Here is a 20,664-nt window from a genome sequence, read left to right as displayed (position 1 = left end):
GCTGCGTATTTTGGAGACTGATACATCTCTGTCTTCTGAACCAGGAATGTTTTGATCTTGGACTTGGCGTCAGCAAAATACCTCAGAAAACAAACTTCGTCTGATAGTTGTATTTTTAGGAGCAGGGGAGTCCAGTTGTTGTGGTGGAGGAGCTGCGTCCCCCGCAGCACCTGGGATTATCTGAACTCTCCAGCTCTGTGTGTTCTGAAAACAACAACTGACCTGATAAAAGGGACTGTTTGAATTTGTCACCCACTTTACGCTCACTTTAAACTGCTTGAAGAATGGGCCTCAAAGGAGTACAACGGTGAAGGAGGGATTGACTCACCATTATTTGGTTTTGATTGTTTGGAAATACCGTGAGTCCCCAAACTGATTTTGAATTTGATTTTGAATGGCTCCATGTCCCCCAGTTTGTTGTCTGAATTTATTTTTAAATCAAACTGTTGCAGGGCTCATGCCATTCCAGCAGTTGGCTGAAGCATTTTGGCAATGCATGGTGGTGAGAAAGTAAGTGGAAAGCAACTTCAGGGGTGCTTATGCACTTACAGTCCTGGGTATTAACCTGGGGTGTGAGCTTTGAGTAGTTTGGGCTCTCAATGGAGCGACACATTTTAATTGGCTTTATTCCTGTTTTGCATGGCCGTGAAATGGCAGCCCAGGGCAATGAGGTCGATTTTAGTGGTTTGCTGGCTGTTACACACTTGTGAGGTTGTAAAAGTTAACAGAACAAAGTGCAGCTTTAATGGGAAGGCGCCTTAAACACTCATGCACTTGGCTGTGTTAATGTGCCTTCAGTGAATTCATCCCCGTCTCCCAGCCCCTGGAAGTCCTGTTGATGTGCTGCTAGCGATGGGAAGGAAATGCTGGAAGTCTTTGACCACCAAGCCCAGCTTTGCTGAGCACCCTTCTCCAGCCCAGAAGCCACCATCTGAAGGGTTTCCTATTTTTCTTGACCTTACTCTCCACTTACCTGGATTGTCTTGAATTTCAGCCTGAAGCTCAGTGGTGCTGCTGTGTTGTGCTTTTAAAGGGAATTGTGTGTAAATGTTCTTAGCAGCATTCAAGGTCATGGAGAGGATCTCATAAAACAGGCACGTGACTCCGTGTCGTGACTTTCACTTTTTATTTAGGAGCTTGGAAGGGAAATAAAATGCTGCACTGCAAAGTTAGCAACCTTTTATTTTGTATGCTGGTTGAAATGAAGCTGTCTCAGAGCTAATAGCACTTAGTGGACTGTGCTGTGGGAAGGTTTGAATTTTCACAGAGTCTTTGAATCCCTGTGACAGGAAAAAACTAATTTTGCTGTGTTTATTGCTTGTCCTTTGTGTGGAGAATCCTGTACTCTCACTATACCCAAGCAAAGGAAACACATCCTTGTTTTGGCAGGCTCTAAAGCACCAGCTCTTCACAGGTTACAGCAGCTTTATTTTTCCCCCTCCCTATTTCATTTTTTGTACAGAATTAATTTTTTCTGAAAGTTAACTAAACCTTCCTGATGCGAGAAGCATTTGCTTGATCATATTTTAACAGATTGGGGTTTTTGATAAAAGCTGACAGATTATGGTTTCCTGATGAGCATTTTGTTGTGTAAAGACCAAACCTAAGGAGTAATTTGGGTTCAGACTGACAAGAAAGAAACTGGAGCTGCAGGTCCCTGTTCCATAAGCTCAGAGTGCAAGAAATAATTGCTGTATTCTCATACTGTTCTGTGTCCTTTTATCTGTGGGAACAATAACAGCAGTAATTTGCTGATATTGGAAGTATTTGCATGGGTGCCATTTAATTTTGTGTGTGGAATTTTGGGAGGTTGTGCTGAGCAGAATCATTATTACCAATATAATTTCACAAGGCTCTGGTCTGGTTTATTCAGCCTGTTGGACACTTGTTATTTAATCTCTTTCAGCTCACTAATAGATGCCCTTTAAAAAAAAGGACGAGGGAGAGGATTTGGGGTGGTTTTATTAGCCAAGTGTTGGGGGTTTGTTGCAGTCCTGTCAGATGTTTTCCTTGTCCATCTGTCCTGTTGGCAAATAACAGGAAAGGCAAAGGATGGAAGGCTGAGCTCTTTTGGAGTCATGATCCTCCTCATAAAAAGATGATCTGAAAAGCCCCTCCTGCAGCAGGGGAAGAGCTGCTGGTCCCTGTAAACATCCCCTGCTAATGAGCTGCTCTGCTTTGGAGGGGATCAAACACATCTAATGCTTTTCATGGAGATGCCTAATCAGGCACAATAGAACCAAGCAAAGCTGTCAATTAAACCTTCTATTAAATTTCTCTGTATAAATGAGCCTGAACCCACAGCACTGTCTGAGCTCCCCTCCGTGGCTGTTGGGGTTTGGTAAAGATTTTGTGATCAGTATTAGCCCCGTTTTGGAACTCACTTAGGTACACTCCATCTGCATTGGTCTTTTCTTCTAATTATTCAAAGGGCAAAATGTGTGCTGAAGTGCTGTTCCTTCAAATAGCAGCAGCTAAGAAGTCTTGCATTTATCTGATGCCAATTAAGTAAGAATAATTGAGATTATTTTGTTAAAAGCAGAGCTAAAACACATCTGCCAAAGAGCCCTGAAGATGAAGCAGCCAGTAAGGTACAATATTAAACCCACAGTATGTTAGTTAAAAAAGGATTGGTTTGCTGGCAGAAATCACAAAAAAGTATTTTACTAAATTTTGCCAAAATGCTTCTTTTCAAAGTCTTGCCAAAACCAAAAAGTTTTCCTTCCATAACCTGTAGTTGGTATAAATATTATTGTGAGTAATGTGAACTCTGAAAACATTACAATTCTTCGTGCTTTTCCTGAGCAGCCAGTTGGGTGTTAAACTGGCTGTTCCATTTCTGTCCCATCAGTTGGAGAAGCCACTTAACCTCCTTTAACAGTTCTGTTGCTTGGAGGGATATTTAATGCATTAATATCTATTTAATGCATTCTTAATTACCCGCTTACATAGGGAGGAAAATCTTCAAAGCCATTGCAGTAAACGACATCCCCCATCTCTGCATGGTGACGTGGTGTGTGACGTAGGGGTGAGCTGGCAGCTGGGCTCCAACGGGTCCTGGTCCCCTCCTGCTCCCCTGACCATCCCTGTGGGTTCAGAGGATGGATGGACAAATGCACATTTATGAGGAGCTCGGTGCTGGTGGCTGGGCAGGAGCTGCTTTCACCTGAGCCTGCCTGAAACAGGAGCACAGGAGTCACCCAGCAGGTCTGGCTGAACACAGGCCTGCTCCAGAAACGCTTCCAGGCTTGTTGTGAAATTAATAAATTAGTAATTGGTTGGCGTAACGAGTGGGAATCAAACCCAGGGCTGCTTACAGTTGTTTGCTGTGTGAGCAGGGAGTAAGGAGTGCTGGTTTGGTGTAAAAATCATTAATGGCAATAATGATTTAATTTTTCCCCAGTGGCTGTGGGGAACCAAGGTGTGCTTGGTGACCAAAGCTCCCGGGGCAAACAGTTGGGCACCAGTTATAGGTAGGAATATTAGCATCTATTATTGCTAACGTAATGAATAATAGCAGCTGTTCTTGCTCTGTGACACCGAGAGATGATCTGCTTGTGCCCTGCCTTTTGCCAGCTCCAGCAGGAACCTTCTCCTGCTGATTTGGGTTTGGCTCCAGGTCGGGACCTGGGGGCTCCAAACCCCGGTGTGGTGCCAGCCCGCCCTGGGAAGGGGTCGGAGCAGCTGTGCCAGGACTGCACTCAGAGCAGTCCTGGAGCCAGAGGACACCTCTCCTGCAGCACTGAGGGTCCTGGGAGCACAGCAAAGATTCCTGCACACAGAGTCACGCTGGCTCTCCCCCTCAGCCTCAGAAGCCTTGGAACGTTTCCTCTGTAAGTGGTATAAATTCGCTGATTATTCCCAGGAAAGATTTTGAAGTAATCTCGAAGGAGCGAAAGGTCACTGAGCAAGAAGGGCATAACTCTCCCAACTGGATAATTAAAAAGAAAATTAAAAAGTGTGCTAAGTTGAGATTGACTTGTGGCCATGCTTTGAAGATTAAAAGGGCTTCTTTCATTTTGGATGCAGGAGGTTGGGATTGGTGGGAGGAGGAGTTGTGGCTGCCGGAGCAGTTGGGCTGCGAATTACTGAGCTGTGAACAAGATCCCAGGACCACTGACCAAACCTATGCATACCTGCTCTTTTCCCCCCACTTTTTAAAACATTTAGTTTTGCAGCTGGAGTTTTCAGCCTGGCTGCTCAGTGTGTGATGCAGGGAGATTTTTAGGCATCCAAGCAAATTACATACTGAATGAAAAACTATATAAGTGATTTTGGATAGCAATGTTTTGCCTTTAGAAAATAAAAATAACAGCAACTTCAGCTAAAGGATGGAACTTGTCATGTTCTTCGCACAGCCTACAGAATTTTTCTGTACATGAGTTTAGCCCACACTTTTGAAACTATTAGCAGTCACAAAAATAGGGAGAGAAAGCTAAAATACAAGTGTACAAACTTAACTGGTAACAGCAGTGGAAGGTTCCCAGCCCGTGGCAGGGAGTTGGAACTAGATGATCTTCTGAAGTCCCTTCCAACCCAAATCATTCCATGATTCTATAAAATAATGCCTAGTAATAAAAAAAGTCACAAAATCACAACTTGAGCAGATAAGAGTAGATGGTTTAAGTCTGGACCTGGTGTGTAAGTCTGCATATCTGCTGGGTTTTGTGACCCACGGCATGGGATAGGGCAGAGCTGCTGGGCTGGGCGTGGGTTTTGCTCGTGGCTGGAACTCTGAGTGCACCCAGATGTGCTCCTGTGGGCTGATGTTTGAGGGGTGAAGAGATGAAAGGTCCTGGAGGTGAAATCTGACTGTAAAATTCAGTTTGTAGCTGGCTGGGTGTAGGGCCGTTTTATGCTGGTTTATTAGGTCGCTTGGGTGTTGTTCCTGAGCTGAGTTCCCTGAGCATTCCCGAGCTGGGGCTGTGAATCGTTGTTCTCCAAGCGTGAGTTTGATGGAGTTTCCTTGGGCATGGAATGGTTTGGGTTGGGAGGGACCTCACAGCCCATCCAGTGCCACCCCCTGCCACAGGCAGGGACACCTCCCACTATCCCAGGTTGCTCCAAGCCCTGTCCAACCTGGCCGTGGGCGCTTCCAGGGGTGGGGATTCCAGGAATACATGAAGGTAGTGATGCGTTAAGGGTAAACACCTCTCACCCTGCTCTGGTGCCCAGTACACAGGAGTTACTTCTGAATTTTCTTAGAAGACAATGGCTTTGAGCTTTTGCCTTTAATTACAGGATTACCTGGAGCTCCAGGAAAGACGTAGGAGTCTGACTTAGCTTACAAATGCAGTGAATACAGTAACAGGCCCCAAAAAGCACATTCATTCTCCATTAATTTTGGAAATGCTTTGATCTGTGCCTGTGGAGTGTAGGGCTTTGGCTCCCCTGTTCTTTTGTTGTTCTTGCTTGAAAATGATTCCTTATTTCTTGCCCAGAAATCAGCTACAGGTATTTTTAAAGGCACTTCCATCTTGTAATTACTTTTTCACATAGAACTCTGTATCTGCTGTGATGTACTTCTCAGACCCTGGGGTTTTCTTACAAGTATTTAAAAATACACAGTTGCAGAAAAAGTTCTAATAAACACCACAGTAATATGGGCTGTAGCTGAATTAGGGATTTAAGAACAGAAGCTGGCCACAAAGCATTGCATTCTCCAACTGGAAATGTGGAATTCACCCACCATGGATTGCCCCAAGGTGTCCTTTCTCTAGGAGAGAGGGATGGTGGGTTCAGTCAGGTACAAGGGGGACGCTGTCAGCAGGAGCCAGGACTGGGCATCACTCCCTGAATTAACTGGGAGCTTTCAGAGCAGTTGCAGTAATTCTTGGTGTCGATTTGAGTCAGCATTAGGGCAGAGCAGTGGATGTTTTCATACTACAGCAGATCTTCTGGTAAGTGCTTTTTCAAGGAATTCATAACTCAATGAATTTATAAGTGTCACTCTAAGATCAAACTTAATAGCTGAGTCTTTCTGCTGTTCCCAGTTGTGGGTGGAAGTGGATCTATTTATTGTACTCGTGTGTGATGCTATTTTCTGTGTTTGCTGTATTAAGTTAAGTGTGTTCTGGAGGATGTTCATGGGAGGCTGCTGATTAAATAAGCTGATGTAAAAGATTACAGATTTGCTGTGGCTTTGGGAGGAAGAATACTTAAATTAGGAGATCGCTACGAAAATGTAGTGAGGAGGCTCATTGAGCTGTCAGAAACAAGGCCTCCTCCACCTCATCCTCCAGATGAAACAGGATGTTCTTGCAGAGAAGCTGTGCCTCTCCCTGCATCTCTCTTGCCTTTTGGGTGTTTTTCTAGTTCTTGCTGAAGGTTCAAAGGAGGGATTTGGTTCCAGGTGTTTGCAGCCCCTGGGTCACATTATTGTCATTTCGGTGATGGGACATAACCATTGTGTGCCACTCTTGTGCAGTGTTGTCAGTGCAGGGGGAATAGGGGACTTCAGAGAAGGATTTTATCCTGCCTGAGTGCTGCAAAACTGTAGAGAATATCCTCAGAATAAATACTCCAACTCGGAACATTGTCAGTAGTTTACCAATGTGTGTCCAAGAGCAAACAGAATTTGGCCGGAGCACTCGGAAGTGTTGGTTCATCCTTAGACTGAACACGGAGTGTCTGAGAAGAAGGCAGAAAATTGGATTTTCTCATAAGAATCAAAGTGAACTCCTCCTAGGAGTAACATTTCCAAGCCGTAGAAATGCTTCCACCAGTTTGCACTTCAGATATTAAGCAGGTAATAAAAATGATGAGTGACTGTGTCGGATAATCACGACAAAGCTCCCTGTGCTGAAGCAGAGCGGGATAAATCCTCTGCTGTGATTGCCCTCCCACCAGTAAAGTGCAGCCATACACAGAGCTCTCAGCTGTTTATTCCCACCTGGCTTCCACAGCATTTTGAAGCTTGAAGCTGCACCGTGAAATATTCCAGTGCTTGAGACAGTGGAGTCACATTTGGAATTAGCATTCCCCTGGAGTGTGACAGTGATTCCAGTACCTGTTCACTGCAGGGAATTGTAACACAACAACCCGTGCTTGGATCTGTCCCAGCATCAGTCCTGGGAGCTGGGATTGGAGTGGAGGTACCCAGATTAGAAGATGGTTTATTTGGATTGAGTGTAAATGCGAAGTAATCAGAAATAAATTGTTCAAATGTTGAAGTTCTCCACTCACCAGTGATGAATTTTGGAGCGATTAGTTTTAATTGCAAGGTAAATAGACAAGTTTTTAATTGGATACTTAAGAATTTTAATTGCATTGAACTCAATTATACTTTGAACTGTGATATTCAGGGCAAGAAGTATTTGAGTCCCTGGCATTGTTTAATCCAACTATTAAAAAAATTCTGGACATTGGAGTAAAAAAGCAAATGGCTTATTTCTTTCAAAACCTAAAGTTTTCCTCTTGCCATTGATCACTTAGTCCTGTAGCTCCGTGTGAGGACATCAAACACCTTGAATCTAAAACAATTTCCAGCATGCACCTTAAAAGCATCATAGATCAGCAATCTTCAGCCAGTCTGGGTACAGCAGTTGGTATTTTGTAGTCTTAAGGTTTGATGATGTTTGTGTTAAGGGCTCTAAGATTTCTTTATGTTGAAATTAAGGTATTTGTGTTTGTGAAAACATTTGGAATTCAGAAGGAAAGAGGAAAGGAAAGGATCTGATAATTGGAAAAGGAGCAAATGGAGGGGGAAGACTTTTCAACATCTCTTTGCAGCGGAGAACTAAAGGCTGGAACGTCCTGTGGGTTTGTGTGCACACACATTGCACAAAGGAATCGGTGGAGATACTTGGATTGCTTCCATGGATCTGAGCGAGGGATGAATAAGGAGCATTGCGTGGGACAGGCGTCAGCTTTCAATTAAACGTGCCCTGCTCAGGCGTTGGCTCTTTGATGCAGGACCAGCACACGCCGAGCCCGGAGCCGCAGGAGCCGGCGGCAGGCGGCAAATTCCGACTTGTGTGAGGCTGCTGGGACTGGATGGAGCCAAAGGGGTCACCAGGGGAGCTGGACAGCCTGGCCCTGCCTCCACACACTGGGGTGCAAAAAGGGCATTTCAGGTACCGTGAGCTCATCTTCGTGCCCTCGAGCTCCACGCTCTTGGCCCGCTCTCCAAGGGGTGGAGTTGCTGCCGGTAAATCCGGGCAGAAGCTGCTCACGGGGTGCTGCTTTGTGGTGTCCCGTTCTGGTTATGGCTTCAGTATCAGTTGTAGGGTGATGGTGTCTCGTTAACAGTTTGGAAAGGGAAATGGGGGGTAGGAATGGTGTAGCTCGGTGGCAGCTCGAGGCAGGGGCTGTGATATGATGAATTACAAAATGATGTTGAAGAGTGTAAGGGCAGCTTTAGGCAGGACTGTGCTCCCACAGAAAGGGAGTGGGGCAAGCCGATCCATGGGAAGCAATTCTAGAATCGTAGAATTGTTTAGGTTGGAAAAGACCTTTAAGATCAAGTCCAACCATTAAGCCAGCACTGCCACGTCCACCACTAAACCATGCCCTGAATGCTACATCTGCATGTCTTTTAGATACCTCTAAGGGTGGGGACTCACCCACTTCCCTGGGCAGCCTGTTCCAGTGCGTGGCAACCCTTTATTTCCTGTTGGTTTTGTTGTTGTTTCAAGTCTTTCAGTTCTTCTCCTATGTCCCTTTCCATCTCACTTTGCCCTGTGCCCAATATCATTGTTACTCAGCGTTTTCCATTGGGGAAGTGAAGGAGCCCAGCACGAGTCCTGGTGTGTTTCAGTTCCCAGTGAGGTTGTGGATCAGTGACCTTTGTCTTAGGGAAGAGCTTTGAGATCTGGGACCTCTCGAAAATGTGTCCAATTGCTAATACAAACATTTCCGTGCAAGTTGCACAAGGGAGGCTCATGGAAAAACACTGGGAGAAAAGCCCCAGCCTGATTCCAGCTGTTGCAGCCAGGCATGTAAATATTTGTGCCAGTTGTGTTCGGAGGGCTCTGGCTGGGTGTTCTCCCCGTGGAGCTGCAGTTCGTGTCCGAGCTGGAAGCTCCCGGCGCTGGGCTGCCCTGGGCGCCCGTTCGCTTTGCGTAAGCCCGGAGGAGGTGTGGAGTAACTGGGGAGTAACGGGGGTGTCCAGGGCTGCCTCCTGGCCGGCCCTTGTGTAAGCACGGGCTGGGATTGGGCACGGAGCAGTTACACAATGGGAGCAGCAGGATATAAAAGCGCTCCCGGGGAATGTCGGCATCCTTCCTCCCAGGCTGCGGCTCCGGCTCCGGCTGCCACAGGCACTGCAGAAGCTGCCTCCGAGAGGTTGGTGCAGGTTTACCTTGGGATTCACGTCCCGGTGGGGGTGACTGGAAAAATTCAACTGCTTTGGTGTCAGCGTTATTTGATAAGAAACTTAGAAACTTGTGTTTGCTGGTGTTAATAACTAATTTTCCTTATGTTAAAGATTTGAGGACTTAATTTTTCATTTTGAAATTTCTATCACTATAAAAAGATACATTTACTATTTCAAAAGTATTTACTTTTTTCTGTTTATCTGTAAACTTTGCTTTGCTTTTAATTTTTGAAATGGGAAAATTTTGTATGAGATTTATGTAGTAAAAGGGATTTTAAGAAAGCTTGAGCACAGAAGTACAGCATCTTGGTTAGTTCTTGGAAGTTTACTAATTCCCAATCTTACTAAGTTATGCTAAATGGAAGTGAAGTGTTTATTTCAAGACAAGCCGAACAGGTAACTCAGTGTAAAACTTTTCAAGTGTGGGATCAGTTGCTGGGTTTGTATTGATTACTGGGCTCAAGCTGTTCCCTTTCCAAAGGAGGGAGTGTCCGATTCCAAAGTAGCCACAGGGATCCTCAGCCTTTGGGAAGGAACTTCATATCCAGAGCTGAAAAACTGGCACATTACCTCGATTTACTTAATAAATGGAATTTTTCCTAGATGAGTCTCTAACCCCACCTTTGTTTTAATGTGATTAAAGTCTTGGAAAGAAGGCAGCTTTCATCAAAGTGCCAAGTCCAAGTACAAAGCAGGCTGAGAAAGGACCCAGTGTGTGCTCAGGTTGCTTTGAGGGCCGTGAAGGAGCTTAACGAACTGTGTATTAATATCCATAATAACGGGGAGCTATCGGAATGCCCAAATTATTAATTCTCCCCAGGGAGACTGTAAGGACTCCATACCATTATAAATCAGATGAATGTGTGCCATACGCTGTGCGAGGTGTGCTGAGCCCCGACGCAGACTCTGAAGTAGCTTTGTAGGGAACAGTGAGACAGGATTTAATTTTTATTTACCCTGAGTCTGGAGAACTCTGCAGGTGTTAGTTCCCAGCAGTCTCTGTGTACAGATAACGAGCTGGAAAATTGTCATCTCCCACCTTCTGCTTGTGCTGCTTTGGAATTTTAATCTTCTCCCATGCCCTTTTCTCATCTCTGTGCACTCGTGGGGGTTCCCCAGGGAGGGTGGCAAATGCACTGCACAAAATTTGGGCAAAACTGCTGCCTTTTGGAGCAAGAAAATGGGGGTAATGGGGTGAAAGATGAGCAGGAACTGCTTGGCCAGCAGTGTTTTGACCAAATACTCTTCAGGTTGATTTATGCTGGAAACACTCATATTTCAGCTGTTTTAGTTTAGAATCACAGCCTAACTAAGCTCTTAGTTAATAACTTCACTAACCAAACTTGTAGTTTTTGAAAGCTGGGAGATCCTTTGTTAAACATCTCATTCAGCTGGATTTAAGTCCCCTTCTCAGCGAGCTCATTCACACAGGAAGTTAATGAGATTTAGCTAATGTGCTTTAAATACATGGAAGGTTTGAGCTCGGCATAACTTTCCTGCTTATCCTTGTGTAGACTTGCCCTAATAATGTTGGTCAGTTATTAAAGCATCGTTCTGGATGGCAGTCAAAATACCAACTACTTAAAAATTCATTAGTGCCTACAAAGAAAGAATATGTTTGTGCTTTGATGAGCTGCTTTGAAGTGAAGAGGGAAACTTCTTAAAGTGCTCATCGACTCTTTTTAAAACCTAAATTTAATTTTTTAAAATTCAAATGTTAGGAAGTTTGGGTATTTTAGCAGCATTTTATTTGTCTCTGCTGCAGGTAAAGAGAAGCGATGCCTTTTTGTGTGGCGTTAGGTTAAGTTTGAAGTCTGCTTTTCTTCAGTCGTGGATGTGGTTCAGTGGAGGAGGGAGATCTCTGGAGCATTTAAGGATGTGGTGGCATTTCAGTGCAGCTTCAGTTCATGGGAAGGAACTCGGGGTCCGAGAGGCCCCTGCTAAAGACGAATCACGAGTTTCCTGGGACCAAAGAGGCTGCTCCAAACAGCCCGAGGCAAAACTCGGTCTAAGATTGAAGCAGGAGGATGGTTTTTACCATGTAGCAAGAGAACACTAAGTGTGGGTTCTGGGCACCTTTTTCACATCTGTGAGATGGCGAAAATGCCCTGGAAGGCAGAAAAAATGCCTTTGGGGCACTCCTCCGTATGTGGGCAGTGGGTGGGACCTCACAGGTGCCATATCCAGGTACGGATCTGGGATGTAACAGCGTGAAGCAATTGGACTTGTGGTTGTGGTTCTGCAGACAGGACTCTGATGGCATCGTTTAAGTACTTACTGGGCTTTTTTAACCTCGGTGATGAGATATTTGTGGAATGTTTTTAACTGGGGAGAACCGTTTTTTCCTGGGAAAACATCGAGCGTCCCTTGGACACCTCTGAGTAGCAAAGTGGGTGCTCTTTTGGTGGCTTGTAGTTTGGTCCTTAGTATTTGAAAACCCTTTGGTAATGGGCTGTTTCATTTCTAACAGTTTCTCAGAAACAAGTAACTCTAATGTTTATTTATAAAAGCTGTGAGATAGGTGTGAACAGCTGTGCAGGCTGGAGAAGGAAATGGGGAACCATGTTCTGAGGTTCTTCTGGTATTAAAAACAGCAGAAAAGTGAGAACACAGATAAATCCAGTGCCTGGACCTGATGCACAGCAGACAAGGTCTGGATAACAACGAGAAGATGAGGTTTGGGGTTTTAATACCTTAATGGCACAAAATCAGGACAGAAGTTTTATGTGAGGGTGTAGCCAGTGCCAGTCTGGGGAAAGCTGCTATTCCATAATTAACTGGGAATTGCCTTGCTTTTGTGTGGAATTGCGTCTGGCCAGGCATAGCTGTGCTCTGTAAGCAAACTTTGTCTAATTAGGGCCTCTACAACATCCCTTAATTGTCTGCACTGCTGGAGCACTCCTGTGCCCCTGATCAGTTTGGTGCAGTGTTCTGGGCAAGGAATTCCTTTCACAACTTCCCTGATCTCTTGGCATCCATCCTGTCCCTTCTGTGTGTCTCCCCTTTGGAATCCTGGCTGTCGCATGGCAGCTCTGTCCCACAGGGGTGGTTCGGTTCCTCTGTGACTTGTCCGGGAGAGCAGGATGAGCTGCTTGGCCCAAATGCACTTTTTTACCCCAAACAAAGTCAGTCCAGTGTGTTTGTTACTGGCTTCCAATTCTTCACAGCTGTGACACTGCAGGAACTGAAAGTTTGCTTTAGCCTCAGTCTCTGGTGTGTCCTTCCCACTGTGAGCTCCCCAGTGCTCAGTGCCTTGGGCCTGAGCGAGTGAAGTGGGGTTAGAGCTGGTTTTATCTTCTGCTCAGACTGGGTACATTTAACAAGAAAATAGCGTGCAAGGGAGTCCAAGTCCCTTTCCATGCCTCTGTTGTGCGTCTGCTGCCAAAAATACAATCTCAGAGCTAGAGGATGCCTTGATTTGTGTTTAAACACATCATGTGCCCGAGTTTCAGATGTGCCAAACACTTGGAAGTGCCATGGGAGGTGGTGAAATTCCAGAGGCACCTCAAGTGTGACAACTTCTGGCTGAGCATCATTTCTGCTTGCAGGAGAAAGTTGGTCTGTTCACATGAGCCTGACAGCTAATTAAAATAATAAATTGATGATTGTAATTAAGCAGTGACCTTAATTTGATTCTAATCTCCTTAGCGTGTGCAACAGCCAGAGCTCTCTTGGCTCCTCAGCCGTCTGTAGCAGCCAGAAGGGTCCTGGCTGGCTGTGCCATGGCTCCTTCCTCGGGGAGGTGTGACATGGGGCAGTCCCACCGTGCTGCTCCTGGGAGCTTTGCCATCCATGCCCTCCAAAGGATTGCAGTTGTTTCCCAAGCCTGGCCTGTTTCATCACCAGCTGCTTTTATCACCCCACTTGTTGTGCTTCCTTCACGAATATTTCCTTTGTGCAGCAGGGAAGGGCCACCAAATTCAGTCCGGTCTTTGCTTTGCCCAGCTCTGGATTCAAGTGTTAACGTTAAAGGCCCTCCCACTGGGCCTTCAGCTCTGTAGGGACAAATTGCCATCACAGCAAATCTGATTTAGGGAATATTTTTAGTGTGGTTCAGCCAAAAACTATATCCAATGCACGCAAGGGAGGTGTCTGTATTACATGGCCTAATCCTTTATGGGTTCATGGCCAGTTCTCCCTTGCATGGTAATAAGCTCTTTATGTCCATCTGTACCTTCTGTCCTGCCCAAGTTAACCCTTGGATCCACTTAAGAGAGGAGCTTTCAGAGGATTTTTACTGACTCCCAGGCAGTTTGGTACCTCGTGAAGTAGCAGCCTTTTGTGCAGCCTGTGGTGGCACAGGGGCAGATTTTCCTGTAGGAAAAGCTTTGTACTCCAGTGGATGTTTTTATTTGCGGTGGAGGTTCCAGAGCAGAGACTTGCAGGAAGAAAAAGAGCACTTAAACACAGTCTTGCATCATAGATCTCCCTATCTGTGATGGGTTTCATCTTTCTTTCCATGAGCTTCAAAATGCATCCTAACTCCTTTAAACGAAAGAGGAGCAACCTTGGCAAGAGGGAAAATGTGGTGAGTGGTCATGGAAGTGTGAGGAGGTGATGTTGTGTCAGACCAGACACTGCCATCTCTTTGTGTCCTCTCCTGATGGCTCCAAAGCTGGAGGGAGGTTTTTGCTGGAGAAAAGGCAAGTGTTGAAGGTGCAGAGTGGCCTTTCCCTGGCCAGGAGGCTTTTCCTCCTGAACTTGCACCTGGGCTATTTCCTGCCCTTTGTCTAAATCGTAATTTTATCTCCAGCACTGTAAACCCCTGGCAGCTCTTGGCCCTCTGTGTTAAGCACAGGTGTGCACTGGAGTTAATTTGGTGTGGAAAGGTGAACTTTAATCAGAGTCCTGATGGAAATTTCACTTCTGGCCTTTCCATTTAATCCGAGCCTGCAGATGACTGATTGTACTGAGTGTACCTGCATGAGTTTTATCTCTTTCTCCATGGCTTTTCAGCTGCTGAGGAGTTGGATTTGCTGTGGAGGGCTGTAAAAATGCCTGAGTCATGTGGTGCAGCTGGGTTCAGCTGGTGGGACACAGGAGCTGATAGGGAATGATACCTCCCAGATAGCTTTAGGCAGCAGAAGAGGTAATCTGCTTCACTTTGATACTCGAGATTGCAGAATCAAAGTATTCCAAAAATCCCTGGTGATCATCTGAGCCATTAAGTGCAATTTTAATTGCTGGGTAGAAGCAAGAAGAGCTGGGAAATTTCTTCTCCTGGTTTTTCTTGGACCAAGCCCTCCTGACACAAACACTCCCTCTCTTTAAGAAAAGTAGCAGTGAGGCTCTTTTTGCCTGTTACTTGGGAGGTGCCTGTTGGGGAGCCCTCATGCAGAGTTCTTTTAGCTGTGTGTGTCAGCTCTCAGCAATCCAGACAAGGCAAGCTTTGCTGCTGTCCTGCAGAATTCCCAGGAACAATTCCTGGGAGTGACCCGATCCTGGAGCAGATAGCAGTCCTGCTGTTGTGCAGTGCCCAGCAAAGCAGGATTACAGAGTCTTTTCTTTTTTATCTGGAGGTGCTGGTTAATGCCAGCTAAGCAGCTTATGCTGCCAGAGCACCTTACAGCAGATCCCGTGACTGGCAGCTTTCCTGGCTCCAGGTTTTACTGGCCCTGGCTTAGGGAGGTGTCCTGCTGCCCTTTCCCTTTCCCTTCCCAGTCCAAGAGGATAAAGCTACCAGACTAAACCTCGCCTGTCTCCATCACTGATTTTCTTGGAGAATAAAATACGTCTACAATGACAGAAAAAGGCAGATTCTTTTCTCTTTGTTCTTGTGTGCTTGGAAGAAAAAATCCCTCGCTGCTCTGCAGTGAAAGCAAACAAAAAACCCCTCCAAAGATCCCAGCCCAGACCCCCCACTCCCCCCAAACCTTTAACCAGTACCTGTCTGCACTTTGAAGAGCTTATTCAAATTATTATTATTATTATTATTATATAATATATATTATTATATATATTATATATTATATATATAATATATTATATATATTATATATATTATTATTCAAATTATTATTATCTTATTATTAACCTCTTTGAAGAGGTTATTGTAAAAACGGGAACGACTGGTTTTTTTCCAGAACAAGACAGTGAGTATTCAAACCAGTCTTCTCCTTCAGTCTTCAGGTGAGAAATAATTAATTATGCTACCTTAATATTTATTTTCATAAACAAATCTTAACGCTGATTTGCAGGCACTGCCTTCCATCCCATCTTGATTTAATTAATGCTTCGAGGGATCTCGGTGCCCAAACAGTCTTTCTTTATGTAACTTTTCAAGAGATACCTGCATTGAGGTATCTCTTTCACCTCAAGGAACCAGAATTTTCCAGCAAATGAGCAATTAACAGCTATTAAGAGGTTCTAAAATATTGGTATTCATGTATTAGTACAGTCCTGAATTGCCTTCAGCAGAAGTCTTTCTCAAGTTCAGTTATTATTGCAATTACAGTAGACAGGAGCTGCTGGCATTTCCTGAGCAGCATCTGGAAGGGAGACTTAAGGAAAAACCCAAGTCCTGCTTCTGTTCCAATCCAAACCTGTGTTTGTGAGTGCCCATGAGCTCTGTTTCCACCTCAGGGTTCAGCTGAACCTGTCATTAACTTGCTTTTGAAGTAACACCAGTGGGAGTGGGTTCTGCTGCTTGAATGGATGCAGAAAATTCCACTTTTTGTGACTTTCAAGAGACCATTTTTCTGGTTCTGTCCTGTACTTCCACCTGTGTCTGACCCGGTTTCACCTGCAGGTGTTGGCAGCTGCATTTTCTGTTTGGGGCTCAGCAACCAGGTTGCAAAGCTTGGTTTGCTGCAGGATTTTCTGTGCTGTCCTGTGGGAAGTTGGGGTTCAAATACATTAATTCCTGTTCTTTAATCTTGGAAATGGAAAATGTGGGGATGATAATGGACTGGCTGGGCTAATTTAAGGTGCAAATGGGGGAAAACTGTGCTGTAGTGACCCATCTGGCAAAACCAGAGACCCACTAAGGTGTGATCTTTCCTGTCCTTGTGCCAAAAGAGAAGTGAAACTAATTAAAATACACCAGTTTGTCCTGAAGCAGTTCTTTAACATCATCAGTCAGATTGCTTGGAATGTTCTTCATACGACTGAGAATTTGGGGATTATTCTGGGTTAGGATGTTCAGCAGAAGGAGCTGGTTCTCTCTGAAATAGGCTCACTGAAAGGCAGGTGTGCCTCCCTGTCCATCCAGTCTGAGCTTCCCAGATGCTTCTTATTTCAAAGGAAGTTTGTTTCAAAGAAAGGATTCAGTAATACTGAGGATAAATCTGCAAGCAGCTCTGCAGATTAAAACTCCTTGGAGAAGCCCAAGTCTTGTTTGTAGTGGATGTTCAGCTGTGCTGCACTGCTCTGGATGTGGAGTACAGGGGTGCTTTGTTCCCAAAAAGTTCTGTGGAAATGGCTGTGAGATTGGGAAAAAAGGTTTCAATATACTACTAATGGTTGAAAAACACAGGAGAAGAATGAGATAATAACCAGAGCATTCCCAGTGTGAAAGAATTTCAAATACCTTGAATGATAATTATCAGGAAGGAATGATGAGAGTTGGTGAGTCATGAGCACGAGAGGGAGCCCAGGCTGTGGGGCTTGTGCTTTTGCACATCTCTTTTAGGGAATAAAAAATACCAATTTCTCCCTTCACTCCTAGGAGCCGTTGATGCAAATGATACCCTGATGTCCCAGCTGGATTACTGAGCACTTGTGTGATTCCCAGAGCTGCTGCTGCTTGAATAAGGAGCTGTCCTTAGTTCTTGGCCTGGCATCCCAGAAGCACCTCCTGGGTGCTGCATGCAAGTCCTGGACGTTCTGGAAACGATGGGGATTGGCAAGAACACCACTTCCAAATCGGTGGAGGCGGGAGGCTCAACAGAGGGCAAATATGAGGATGAATCCAAACATCCCACCTTCTTCACCCTGCCTGTGAGTAGCACATTCCAGCACTGCCCAGTCAGGCTCGGTGTGAATCAGGGATTAAAGCTCCAGTCATGTTGTACAAACCCTTCATTTCCACGAGCAGTCAGTGACAAAGCTCTGCTCCCCTGAATAGTTGTGTATAAGCACAGCCAGTCCTGCTGTGTGTGGTTATTCTGCGTTCCCAGGACGTGCAGCACCCCAGGCACGATCAGGGCACTGAACTGTCCTCCTGCAGCAGCCCCTGGGGTAGAATCATGGAATCACTGAGGTTGGAAAAGACCTCCAGGATCATCAAGTCCAACCTGTGACCTATCACCACCACGTCCACTAAACCATGAAGTGCCACATCTGCTCTGGTTTTGAACAGCTCCGGGCATGGGGACACCACCAGAGCCCTGGGCAGCCCATGCCAGTGCTTAACCACTCTTCCAGTGAAGGCATTTCCCCCATATCCAACCTAAATCTCCCCTGGCCCAGCCTGAGGCCGTTCCCTCTCCTCCTGGCCCTGTTCCCTGGCAGCAGAGCCCGACCTCCCCCCGGCTGCCCCCTCCTGTCAGGGGCTTGTGCAGAGCCACAAGGTCCCCCCTGAGCCTCCTTTGCTCCAGGCTGAGCCCCTTTCCCAGCTCCCTCAGCCGCTCCTGGGGCTCCAGCCCCTTCCCCAGCTCCGTTCCCATCTCTGGACACGCTCCAGCCCCTCAGTGTCCTTCTTGCGAGGGGCCAGATCTGGACACAGCACTCGAGGGGCCTCAGCAGAGCCTCCCTGCCCACCTGGGCTCATGTTCAGCCCCTGTTGACCACCTGAGTCGCTCAACTGAGAGGAAGAGGCAACAGCAGGGAGACGTTTGCTGTCTTCTACTTACGTTTTCAGTTGAATCATTCTGTTGTACACCTCTCCTCTGGAGAACTCTTCCAGCCAGTGCTGCTGGTTCCCCCTGCCCCAAGCTGACACTGCCCAGGTTTTCAGGAGCTCTCTGTGATGGTTTTCAGGAGCTCTCTGCAATGTCTATCAAGTCTCTCTCTATCCCTAGACCTGCTGTTACAGAAATGATGGCTTGTTATGCTCCTCATGTTTTCTGACAAATTGTCAGAGGCAGATGTCAAGTACCGAGGGAGAAAACTGAGTGACACGAGGTGTGATCGCAGAGGAAATGTTTCTTTTAAAAGACCTTGTGTTTCTGTATTTGTTATATTTTTAAGGTTGTAATAAACGGTGGAGCAACATCCAGTGGTGATCAGGACACAGAGGACACGGAGCTGATGGCCATCTACACTACAGAAAATGGCATAGCAGAAAAGGTACGTGGGGGTTCCCTGCTAGGTGAGAACTCATTCTTGCTCTTTGAGCTCATGATCTGCCCACAGCAGTCTCCCCTGGCTGTGAGAGTTCCTGTCTCAGCAGCCCTGCTGACTTGCAGATTCACATCAGCCTGGGGAGTTCTGCCCTCATGACTCCTTGTCACACACTTTGGTTGCAGCACTTTGGGCATGACTCAGGAAATTGTGGAAGCAGTTAATGCCCTTGGTTTGCTTTTTCCAGCTTTTTTCTCCATTCCATCATTCCCCAGGCCTGCTCAGTAATAATCCCACAAGATGAGATGGTGTGAATCTGAGCTTTTGTTTAAAACAAGGATGAAGATTATGGTAAATCTGAGCTTCTGAAATGTTCCGTCAAACTGGCTTTGTGGTAAAGCCTTGTCTCTGAAAAGTCTCAACTTGACCAAAGTTTTTCAAATGTCCTGATTGAAACAAGAACAAAACCCCTGGTTCCAAGCAAGAGCAGCATGATGCTCCTTCCTTCGAGGCCGTAGTTTCTGTTGGAGCAAGGATGGCACCGAGGGATGCAGTTAAGGTTTTCTAACTCAGACACCAGAAGTCACTCCTGAATTTCAGATTTAAAATACCCCCTGAGCAGCTGATTCTGCCAGAGGCCTGCCAGTGTTCAGCTCCAGAGGAGGCTGTGAGTGCCCCGCTGTGCCCGGTGCACTCCCGGCTCCCACGCTCAGCCTGCCCGGGTGTCTCACTCTCAGCCCCACAGCCATCGTCATCACTCTCATGTTTAGTGGACAGATTTTCCTTGACCTGCCAAAGTCTTTGATGGCTGAATTTTGGAGCATGCTGGGGCTGGAGTGGAGAGGCACAATCTGATAAAAGCCTTGAGCAAAAGGTGTTTGGGTGAAATTGTGCAATGAGATAAGCGATCTCTAGACAAGAAAGTGCTCCTGGGTTTTACCACGGCCTGGTTTTACCAAATGTGTGCTTTTCTCCCTTCCAGCTAATCCACGTGATCAGAACTGTGGATGATGGAGAATAATTCACCTTAAAGTCACTGTGAGCTTTTGAGTAACCAGATCTCCTTGAGTTAAAGCTTTGCTGTGACTTACAGTGAATGAACAGGATGCTGGGCAGGCCCTGGCACAGGGTGCCCAGAGCAGCTGTGGCTGCCCCTTGATCCCTGGAAGTGTCCAAGGCCAGGTTGGATGGGGCTGGGAGCACCCTGGGATAGTGGAAGGTGTCCCTGCCCGTGTCCCTGCCTGTCCCTGGATGGGCTTTGAGCTCCTTCCAAACCATTCCATAATTCTGTGTTCATTCTTGGCTATCCATTCCTCCTGAGAGATCCTCACCGAAAGAGCAAGCAAAAGCTCTTGAATAAAAAGCCTTTAGCAAAGAGGCCTGAAATGTCCTTCATCCCTGGAGGATGCCCAGGGCTCGCTCTGGCTCACAGCATTTGTTACCTGAGACAGTAAACTGATAGCCCAGCTGAGCAATACCTATTGCTGCATCCCTGTGAAACAAGCAATGCCTTGTTGCTTCGTGGAATAAAGTCACAGGATGGTTTCCTTTGGAAGGGATTTTGCTTGAAGATCACCTAGTTCCAACCCCATGCCATGTTCAGGGGCAGCTTCCACTAGAGCAGAGTGCCCAGCTGGGGGCTCTTCATGGAAGGTATTTCTCTAGAGACCTTGTTCCCCACAGCTCATCAGTCCCCTTTTGGGTTTTTCCCACTAGTGCTTCGTACCAGAGCCTTTGTCTTGACTGTTGGGGTTTGTTTCTTTGGATTTTGGGATGGGTTTGTTGTGGGGTTTCTTCTCTACCCACAGCATTCTCTGTACATCTCTTTCTGTGTCAATCCCCCTGTTTATACTTACCAGGGAAAAACTGAGAAAAGCACAGCACGTTGTGCCTTTGGCCAGTTAAAATAATCCAAGGCAGGGTCAGTGTGTGATGAGTATCTGGCTGGGAAGGCACAGCCCATTCCCAGCACTTCCCTGTGGCACACCTGGCAGGCACCGAGGCAGGGTCAGCCTGGCAGGCCCAGGCTCGAGGTGCCAAAGGGCCAGTGAGTGCCCGCTGGGGTGTCGGGGTGGCCAGGGCTCACCTGAGTTCTCCAACTCCTCCTTGTTCAGTCTTGGACTCTT

At 46.3% G+C, this 20,664-nt stretch overlaps 1 protein-coding gene across 2 annotated transcripts in view; it reads left to right on the top strand.

Moving 5' to 3' along the window:
• The window catches only part of SLC23A2 (solute carrier family 23 member 2), a 52,242-nt gene that overhangs the window by 5,318 nt on the left and 26,260 nt on the right, over nt 1–20,664 (top strand). The window contains exons 1-3 of one of the 2 annotated variants that reach the window (XM_010390717.3): nt 9,189–9,285; nt 16,983–17,254; nt 18,446–18,544. In XM_010390717.3, the coding sequence (XP_010389019.1) occupies nt 17,123–17,254; nt 18,446–18,544 (231 nt within the window). In that variant the 5' untranslated portion in view covers nt 9,189–9,285; nt 16,983–17,122. Of the gene's footprint in view, nt 1–9,188; nt 9,286–16,982; nt 17,255–18,445; nt 18,545–20,664 lie in introns of those variants that run through there. The other variant, XM_039564462.1, reaches the window with a different exon arrangement.

Source organism: Corvus cornix, chromosome 22 (assembly GCF_000738735.6).
Source record: "Corvus cornix cornix isolate S_Up_H32 chromosome 22, ASM73873v5, whole genome shotgun sequence".
Lineage (NCBI taxonomy): Eukaryota > Metazoa > Chordata > Aves > Passeriformes > Corvidae > Corvus > Corvus cornix.
Note: the sequence above shows the minus strand (reverse complement) of the source record. Positions and strands in the feature narration are given on the sequence as shown.